Source organism: Oncorhynchus nerka, linkage group LG19, assembly GCF_034236695.1.
Source record: "Oncorhynchus nerka isolate Pitt River linkage group LG19, Oner_Uvic_2.0, whole genome shotgun sequence".
Taxonomy (NCBI): Eukaryota; Metazoa; Chordata; class Actinopteri; order Salmoniformes; family Salmonidae; genus Oncorhynchus; species Oncorhynchus nerka.
Genome location: NC_088414.1, coordinates 45098645 through 45111122, shown reverse-complemented (window position 1 = coordinate 45111122; position 12478 = coordinate 45098645). Strand labels below are relative to the sequence as shown.

At 30.4% G+C, this 12478-nt stretch overlaps 1 protein-coding gene across 1 annotated transcript in view; it reads right to left on the bottom strand.

Annotated features, from left to right (window-relative positions):
- Window positions 1-12478, bottom strand: part of tiam1a (TIAM Rac1 associated GEF 1a) — a 264051-nt gene that overhangs the window by 114959 nt on the left and 136614 nt on the right. Inside the window, 1 exon segment of the mRNA XM_065004978.1 lies at window positions 2563-2730. Within this exon segment, the coding sequence (XP_064861050.1) occupies window positions 2563-2730 (168 nt within the window).

Sequence of the window (12478 nt, the reverse complement as noted above, 5' to 3'; positions counted from 1 at the left end):
CACTATATACACACTATACACACTATATACACTATATACACTATACACACTATACACACTATATACACACTATACACACTATATACACACTATACACACTATATACACTATACACACTATACACACTATATACACACTATATATACACACTATATACACACCATATACACACTATATACACACTATATACACACTATACACACACTATATACACATATACACACTTATACACACTATACACATATACACTATACACACTATATACACACTATACACACTATATACACTATACACACTATACACACTATATACACACTATATACACACTATATACACACCATATACACACTATATACACACTATATACACACTATACACTATACACACACTATATACACTATATACACACTATATACACACTATACACACTATAATATATACATATACACACTATATACACACTATATACACACACACTATATACACACTATACACACTATACACATATACACTATATACACTATATACACACTATATATACAATACACACTATACACACTATACACACTATACACACACTATATACACTATATACACACTATATATACAATACACACTATACACACTATACACACTATACACACTATATACACTATACACACACTATATACACTATATACACACACTATACACACTATATACACTATATACACTATACACTATATACACACTATACACACTATATACACTATACACACTATATACACTATACACACTATATACACTATATACACACTATACACACTATATACACTATACACACTATACACACACTATATACACTATACACACTATACACACTATACACACTATATACACTATACACACACTATACACACTATATACACTATATACACACACTATACACACTATATACACTATACACACTATACACACTATATACACTATATACACACTATATACACTATATACACACTATACACACTATATACACTATATACACTATACACACACTATATACACTATACACACACTATATACACACTATACACACTATATACACTATATACACACTATACACACTATACACACTATACACACTATATACACTATACACACACTATATACACTATACACACACTATATACACTATATACACACACTATATACACTATATACACACTATACACACACTATATACACACTATATACACACCATATACACACCATATACATACTATATACACACCATATACACACTATATACACACCATATACACACTATATACACACCATATACACACTATATACACACCATATACACACTATATACACACTATATACACACCATATACACACTATATACATACTATATACACACCATATACACACTATATACACACCATATACACACTATATACACACTATATACACACTATACACACTATATACACACCATATACATACTATATACACACTATACACACACCATATACACACCATATACACACTATATACACACTATATACACACTAGATACACACCATATACACACTAGATACACACTATATACACACCATATACACACCATATACATACTATATACACACTATATATACACACTATATACACACCATATACACACTATATACACACTATATACACACTAGACTATATACACACTATATACATACTATATACACACTATATATACACACCATATACACACTATATACACACTATACATACTATATACACACTATATATACACACTATATATACACACTATATACACACCATATACACACTATATACACACTATATACACACTAGACTATATACACACTATATACATACTATATACACACTATATACACACCATATACACACTATATACACACTATATACACACTATACATACTATATACACACTATATATACACACTATATACACACTATATACACACCATATACACACCATATACACACTATATACACACTATATACACACCATATACACACTATATACACACCATATACACACCATATACACACTATATACACACTATATTCACACTATATAAACACTATATACACACCATATACACACTATATAAACAGTATATTCACACTAAACTATATACACACTAGACTATATACACACTATATACACACTAGACTATATACACACTATACATACACTAGACTATACCCACACTATATACACACCATATACACACTCTAGATTAACACTAGAATATAAATAACAGTAATAGGAGTTCTCTCTAGATTAACACTAGAATATAAGTAACAGTCAAGTCTAATGCAGTATTAATTTGAGTTTCATTAACACTCATCATAATGTAACACTATAATCAGAGTAGTTTTTACACTCTGTAGACTGGGACCATATGTACTCTGAGATAGTGTTAAAATTAACTCTTTAAATGTTGATTTAACACTGAAAATTTGTACTGTGTACAAGCTGGTTGTTAGGTGTAGTGTGTAACATGTATAATCTATGTACTCTAAGTAGCCCACCTTGCAGACAGCGTCCAACGTATCTTCTGCAGTCTCCCCTGGTTGAATGACGACAAGCACAGGCTGATCGTTAGGTAGACACACCCAGGAAGGGGCCAGGTAGTCAGGAACCCAAATCTCACTGTCCACGCTGTCCTGGGGAATCATTTTCAATGAACCCTCCTCCTTCTGGATATGGAAATAGAGGTTTAAAGGAGAAAGGGAATTAAAATTTAAAATCTAAAATACTAATACTAAAATACTACTACTCCATACTATTGCTGAAATACTCCATACTATTACCTGAAATACTCTACACTATTACCTGAAATACTCCATACTATTACCTGAAAAACTCCATACTATTACCTGAAATACTCTATACTATTACCTGAAATACTCTACACTATTACCTGAAATACTCCATACTATTATCTGAAATACTCTATACTATTACCTGAAATACTCCGTACTAGTAGCGGAAAAACTCCATACTATTATCTGAAATACTCTATACCATTATCTGAAATACTCTATACTATTACCTGAAATACTCTATACTATTACCTGAAATACTCCATACTATTACCTGAAATACTCTATACTATTACCTGAAATACTCTATACTATTACCTGAAATACTCTATACTATTACCTGAAATACTCTATACTATTACCTGAAATACTCTATACTATTACCTGAAATACTCTATACTATTACCTGAAATACTATTACCTGATACTCTATTACCTGAAATACTCTACACTATTACCTGAAATACTCTATACTATTACCTGAAATACTCTATACTATACTATTACCTGAAATACTCTATACTATTACCTGAAATACTCTATACTATTACCTGAAATACTCTACACTATTACCTGAAATACTCTATACTATTACCTGAAATACTCTATACTATTACCTGAAATACTCTATACTATTACCTGAAATACTCTATACTATTACCTGAAATACTCTATACTATTACCTGAAATACTCTATACTATACTATTACCTGAAATACTCTATACTATTACCTGAAATACTCTATACTATTACCTGAAATACTCTATACTATTACCTGAAATACTCTATACTATTACCTGAAATACTCTATACTATTACCTGAAATACTCTATACTATTACCTGAAATACTCTATACTATTACCTGAAATACTCTACACTATTACCTGAAATACTCTATACTATTACCTGAAATACTCTATACTATTACCTGAAATACTCTATACTATTACCTGAAATGCTCTATACTATTACCTGAAATACTTCATACTATTACCTGAAATACTCTATACTATTACCTTAAATACTCTATACTATTACCTGAAATACTCCATACTATTACCTGAAATACTCTACACTATTACCTGAAATACTCTACACTATTACCTGAAATACTCCATACTATTACCTGAAATACTCTATACTATTACCTGAAATACTCTATACTATTACCTGAAATACTCCATACTATTACCTGAAATACTCTACACTATTACCTGAAATACTCTACACTATTACCTGAAATACTCTATACTATTACCTGAAATACTCTACACTATTACCTGAAATACTCTATACTATTCCCTGAAATACTCTATACTATTACCTGAAATGCTCTATACTATTACCTGAAATACTCTATACTATTACCTGAAATACTCTACACTATTACCTGAAATACTCCGTACTAGTAGCGGAAAAACTCCATACTATTATCTGAAATACTCTATACCATTATCTGAAATATTTCATACTATTACCTGAAATACTCTATACTATTACCTGAAATACTCCATACTATTACCTGAAATACTCTACACTATTACCTGAAATACTCTATACTATTACCTGAAATACTCCATACTATTACCTGAAATACTCTATACTATTACCTGAAATACTCCATACTATTACCTGAAATACTCTATACTATTACCTGAAATACTCTATACTATTACCTGAAATACTCTATACCATTATCTGAAATACTTCATACTATTACCTGAAATACTCTATACTATTCCCTGAAATACTCTATACTATTACCTGAAATGCTCTATACTATTACCTGAAATACTCTATACTATTACCTGAAATACTACACTATTACCTGAAATACTCCATACTATTATCTGAAATACTCCATACTATTACCTGAAATACTCTATACCATTATCTGAAATACTTCATACTATTACCTGAAATACTCTATACTATTACCTGAAATACTCTATACTATTACCTGAAATACTCCATACTATTACCTGAAATACTCTACACTATTACCTGAAATACTCTACACTATTACCTGAAATACTCTATACTATTACCTGAAATACTCTATACCATTATCTGAAATACTCTATACTATTACCTGAAATACTCTACACTATTACCTGAAATACTCTATACTATTCCCTGAAATACTCTATACTAATACCTGAAATGCTCTATACTATTACCTGAAATACTCTATACTATTACCTGAAATACTCCATACTATTATCTGAAATACTCTATACTATTACCTGAAATACTCCGTACTAGTAGCGGAAAAACTCCATACTATTATCTGAAATACTCTATACCATTATCTGAAATACTTCATACTATTACCTGAAATACTCTATACTATTACCTGAAATACTCTATACTATTACCTGAAATACTCCATACTATTACCTGAAATACTCTACACTATTACCTGAAATACTCTACACTATTACCTGAAATACTCTACACTATTACCTGAAATACTCTATACTATTACCTGAAATACTCTACACTATTACCTGAAATACTCTATACTATTCCCTGAAATACTCTATACTATTACCTGAAATGCTCTATACTATTACCTGAAATACTCTATACTATTACCTGAAATACTCTACACTATTACCTGAAATACTCCATACTATTATCTGAAATACTCTATACTATTACCTGAAATACTCCGTACTAGTAGCGGAAAAACTCCATACTATTATCTGAAATACTCTATACCATTATCTGAAATACTTCATACTATTACCTGAAATACTCTATACTATTACCTGAAATACTCCATACTATTACCTGAAATACTCTACACTATTACCTGAAATACTCTATACTATTACCTGAAATACTCCATACTATTACCTGAAATACTCTATACTATTACCTGAAATACTCCATACTATTACCTGAAATACTCTATACTATTACCTGAAATACTCTATACTATTACCTGAAATACTCTATACCATTATCTGAAATACTTCATACTATTACCTGAAATACTCTATACTATTCCCTGAAATACTCTATACTATTACCTGAAATACTCTATACTATTACCTGAAATACTCTACACTATTACCTGAAATACTCCATACTATTATCTGAAAAACTCCATACTATTATCTGAAATACTCTATACCATTATCTGAAATACTTCATACTATTACCTGAAATACTCTATACTATTACCTGAAATACTCCATACTATTACCTGAAATACTCTACACTATTACCTGAAATACTCTATACTATTACCTGAAATACTCCATACTATTACCTGAAATACTCTATACTATTACCTGAAATACTCCATACCATTATCTGAAATACTTCATACTATTACCTGAAATACTCTATACTATTACCTGAAATACTATACTATTACCTGAAATACTCCATACTATTACCTGAAATACTCTACACTATTACCTGAAATACTCTACACTATTACCTGAAATACTCTATACTATTACCTGAAATACTCTACACTATTACCTGAAATACTCTATACTATTCCCTGAAATACTCTATACTATTACCTGAAATGCTCTATACTATTACCTGAAATACTCTATACTATTACCTGAAATACTCTACACTATTACCTGAAATACTCCATACTATTATCTGAAATACTCTATACTATTACCTGAAATACTCTATACTATTACCTGAAATACTCTATACCATTATCTGAAATACTCTATACTATTACCTGAAATACTCTATACTATTACCTGAAATACTCCATACTATTACCTGAAATACTCTACACTATTACCTGAAATACTCTATACTATTACCTGAAATACTCTACACTATTACCTGAAATACTCTATACTATTCCCTGAAATACTCTATACTAATACCTGAAATGCTCTATACTATTACCTGAAATACTCTATACTATTACCTGAAATACTCCATACTATTATCTGAAATACTCTATACTATTACCTGAAATACTCCGTACTAGTAGCGGAAAAACTCCATACTATTATCTGAAATACTCTATACCATTATCTGAAATACTTCATACTATTACCTGAAATACTCTATACTATTACCTGAAATACTCCATACTATTACCTGAAATACTCTACACTATTACCTGAAATACTCTATACTATTACCTGAAATACTCCATACTATTACCTGAAATACTCTATACTATTACCTGAAATACTCCATACTATTACCTGAAATACTCTATACTATTACCTGAAATACTCTATACTATTACCTGAAATACTCTATACCATTATCTGAAATACTTCATACTATTACCTGAAATACTCTATACTATTCCCTGAAATACTCTATACTATTACCTGAAATGCTCTATACTATTACCTGAAATACTCTATACTATTACCTGAAATACTCTACACTATTACCTGAAATACTCCATACTATTATCTGAAATACTCCATACTATTACCTGAAATACTCTATACCATTATCTGAAATACTTCATACTATTACCTGAAATACTCTATACTATTACCTGAAATACTCTATACTATTACCTGAAATACTCCATACTATTACCTGAAATACTCTACACTATTACCTGAAATACTCTACACTATTACCTGAAATACTCTATACTATTACCTGAAATACTCTACACTATTACCTGAAATACTCTATACTATTCCCTGAAATACTCTATACTATTACCTGAAATGCTCTATACTATTACCTGAAATACTCTATACTATTACCTGAAATACTCTACACTATTACCTGAAATACTCCATACTATTATCTGAAATACTCTATACTATTACCTGAAATACTCTATACTATTACCTGAAATACTATACCATTATCTGAAATACTCTATACTATTACCTGAAATAATCTATACTATTACCTGAAATACTCCATACTATTACCTGAAATACTCTACACTATTACCTGAAATACTCTATACTATTACCTGAAATACTCTACACTATTACCTGAAATACTCTATACTATTCCCTGAAATACTCTATACTAATACCTGAAATGCTCTATACTATTACCTGAAATACTCTATACTATTACCTGAAATACTCCATACTATTATCTGAAATGCTCTATACTATTACCTGAAATACTCCGTACTAGTAGCGGAAAAACTCCATACTATTATCTGAAATACTCTATACCATTATCTGAAATACTTCATACTATTACCTGAAATACTCTATACTATTACCTGAAATACTCTATACTATTACCTGAAATACTCCATACTATTACCTGAAATACTCTACACTATTACCTGAAATACTCTACACTATTACCTGAAATACTCTATACTATTCCCTGAAATACTCTATACTATTACCTGAAATGCTCTATACTATTACCTGAAATACTCTATACTATTACCTGAAATACTCTACACTATTACCTGAAATACTCCATACTATTATCTGAAATACTCTATACTATTACCTGAAATACTCTATACCATTATCTGAAATACTCTATACTATTACCTGAAATACTCTATACTATTACCTGAAATACTCCATACTATTACCTGAAATACTCTACACTATTACCTGAAATACTCTATACTATTACCTGAAATACTCTACACTATTACCTGAAATACTCTATACTATTCCCTGAAATACTCTATACTAATACCTGAAATGCTCTATACTATTACCTGAAATACTCTATACTATTACCTGAAATACTCCATACTATTATCTGAAATACTCTATACTATTACCTGAAATACTCCGTACTAGTAGCGGAAAAACTCCATACTATTATCTGAAATACTCTATACCATTATCTGAAATACTTCATACTATTACCTGAAATACTCTATACTATTACCTGAAATACTCTATACTATTACCTGAAATACTCCATACTATTACCTGAAATACTCTACACTATTACCTGAAATACTCTACACTATTACCTGAAATACTCCATACTATTACCTGAAATACTCTATACTATTACCTGAAATACTCCATACTATTACCTGAAATACTCTACACTATTACCTGAAATACTTCATACTATTACCTGAAATACTCTATACTATTACCTGAAATACTCTATACCATTATCTGAAATACTCTATACTATTACCTGAAATACTCTATACTATTACCTGAAATACTCTACACTATTACCTGAAATACTCTACACTATTACCTGAAATACTCTATACTATTACCTGAAATACTCTACACTATTACCTGAAATACTCTATACTATTCCCTGAAATACTCTATACTATTACCTGAAATGCTCTATACTATTACCTGAAATACTCTATACTATTACCTGAAATACTCTACACTATTACCTGAAATACTCCATACTATTATCTGAAATACTCTATACTATTACCTGAAATACTCTATACTATTACCTGAAATACTCTATACCATTATCTGAAATACTCTATACTATTACCTGAAATACTCTATACTATTACCTGAAATACTCCATACTATTACCTGAAATACTCTACACTATTACCTGAAATACTCTATACTATTACCTGAAATACTCTACACTATTACCTGAAATACTCTATACTATTCCCTGAAATACTCTATACTAATACCTGAAATGCTCTATACTATTACCTGAAATACTCTATACTATTACCTGAAATACTCCATACTATTATCTGAAATGCTCTATACTATTACCTGAAATACTCCGTACTAGTAGCGGAAAAACTCCATACTATTATCTGAAATACTCTATACCATTATCTGAAATACTTCATACTATTACCTGAAATACTCTATACTATTACCTGAAATACTCTATACTATTACCTGAAATACTCCATACTATTACCTGAAATACTCTACACTATTACCTGAAATACTCTACACTATTACCTGAAATACTCTATACTATTCCCTGAAATACTCTATACTATTACCTGAAATGCTCTATACTATTACCTGAAATACTCTATACTATTACCTGAAATAACACTATTACCTGAAATACTCTATACTATTACCTGAAATACTCTATACTATTATCTGAAATACTCTATACTATTACCTGAAATACTCTATACCATTATCTGAAATACTCTATACTATTACCTGAAATACTCTATACTATTACCTGAAATACTCCATACTATTACCTGAAATACTCTATACTATTACCTGAAATACTCACTATTACCTGAAATATTACAAATACTATTACCTGAAATACTCCCTATTACCTGAAATACTCTATACTAATACCTGAAATGCTCTATACTATTACCTGAAATACTCTATACTATTACCTGAAATACTCCATACTATTATCTGAAATACTCTATACTATTACCTGAAATACTCCGTACTAGTAGCGAAAAACTCCATACTATTATCTGAAATACTCTATACCATTATCTGAAATACTTCATACTATTACCTGAAATACTCTATACTATTACCTGAAATACTCTATACTATTACCTGAAATACTCCATACTATTACCTGAAATACTCTACACTATTACCTAAAATACTCTACACTATTACCTGAAATACTCCATACTATTACCTGAAATACTCTATACTATTACCTGAAATACTCCATACTATTACCTGAAATACTCTACACTATTACCTGAAATACTTCATACTATTACCTGAAATACTCTATACTATTACCTGAAATACTCTATACCATTATCTGAAATACTCTATACTATTACCTGAAATACTCTATACTATTACCTGAAATACTCCATACTATTACCTGAAATACTCTACACTATTACCTGAAATACTCTATACTATTACCTGAAATACTCTACACTATTACCTGAAATACTCTATACTATTCCCTGAAATACTCTATACTATTACCTGAAATGCTCTATACTATTACCTGAAATACTCTATACTATTACCTGAAATACTCTACACTATTACCTGAAATACTCCATACTATTATCTGAAATACTCTATACTATTACCTGAAATACTCCGTACTAGTAGCGGAAAAACTCCATACTATTATCTGAAATACTCTATACCATTATCTGAAATACTTCATACTATTACCTGAAATACTCTATACTATTACCTGAAATACTCTATACTATTACCTGAAATACTCCATACTATTACCTGAAATACTCTACACTATTACCTGAAATACTCTACACTATTACCTGAAATACTCCATACTATTACCTGAAATACTCCATACTATTACCTGAAATACTCTACACTATTACCTGAAATACTCTATACTATTACCTGAAATACTTCATACTATTACCTGAAATACTCTATACTATTGCCTGAAATACTCTATACTATTACCTGAAATACTCTACACTATTACCTGAAATACTCCATACTATTATCTTAAATACTCTATACTATTACCTGAAATACTCTATACTATTGCCTGAAATACTCTATACTATTACCTGAAATACTTCATACTATTACCTGAAATACTCTATACTATTACCTGAAATACTCTACACTATTACCTGAAATACTCCATACTATTATCTGAAATACTCTATACTATTACCTGAAATACTCTATACTATTACCTGAAATACTCCATACTATTACCTGAAATACTCTATACTATTACCTGAAATACTCTATACTATTACCTGAAATACTCTATACCATTATCTGAAATACTTCATACTATTACCTGAAATACTCCATACTATTACCTGAAATACTCCATACTATTCCCTGAAATACTTCATACTATTACAAAAAACATATATACTAGTACATACAGTACAGTAGTTGTACAGTATCATGACAGAAGGAATTTAACAAGCAACCAGCAGTCCATGTTATGTATTCTACACAATTCAAACATATTTTGCTCAGAGACAGCGAAAACACAATAATTCCACAGCTAGTAACTCCGTTCTAATAAACATTAATTATATAGCTATTAACTCTAGTCAAATACACGTTAATTCCACAGCTAATAACTCCAGTATTTCAGAATGCAGTGGAGGAAAAGTAAAAGTTATAAATATAAATAGTAAAGTAAAGTACAGACCAAAAACTACTTAAGTAGTAAAGTATTTTTACTTAAGTATTTTACACCACTGCCTATCATGAAGACTGCCATCCTGCCTATCACTAAGACTGCCATTCTGCCATCCTGCCTATCACTAAGACTACCATCCTGCCTGTCACTAAGACTGCCATCCTGCCAGACTACCATCCTGCCAGACTGCCATCCTGCCAGACTCTCTGAATGTCCTTGACTTGAACCCGATTGAACATCTCTGGAGAGACCTGAAAATAGCTGTGCAGCAACACTCCCCATCCAACCTGACAGAGCTTGAGAGGATCTGCAGAGGAGAATGGGAGAAACTCCCCAAATACAGGTGTACCAAGCTAGTAGCATCAGACCCAAGAAGACTCCAGGCTGTAATCACTGCCAAAGGTGCTTCAACAAGGTACTGAATAAAGGGTCTGAATACTTCTGTACGTAAATGTAACAAAACTGTTTCTGCTTTGTCATTATGGGGTATTGTGTGTAGAATAAGGCTGTAACAAAATCAGGACAAAGTAAAGTGGTCTAAATACTTTCCGAAGGCTCTCTCTCTCTCTCTCTCTCTCTCTCTC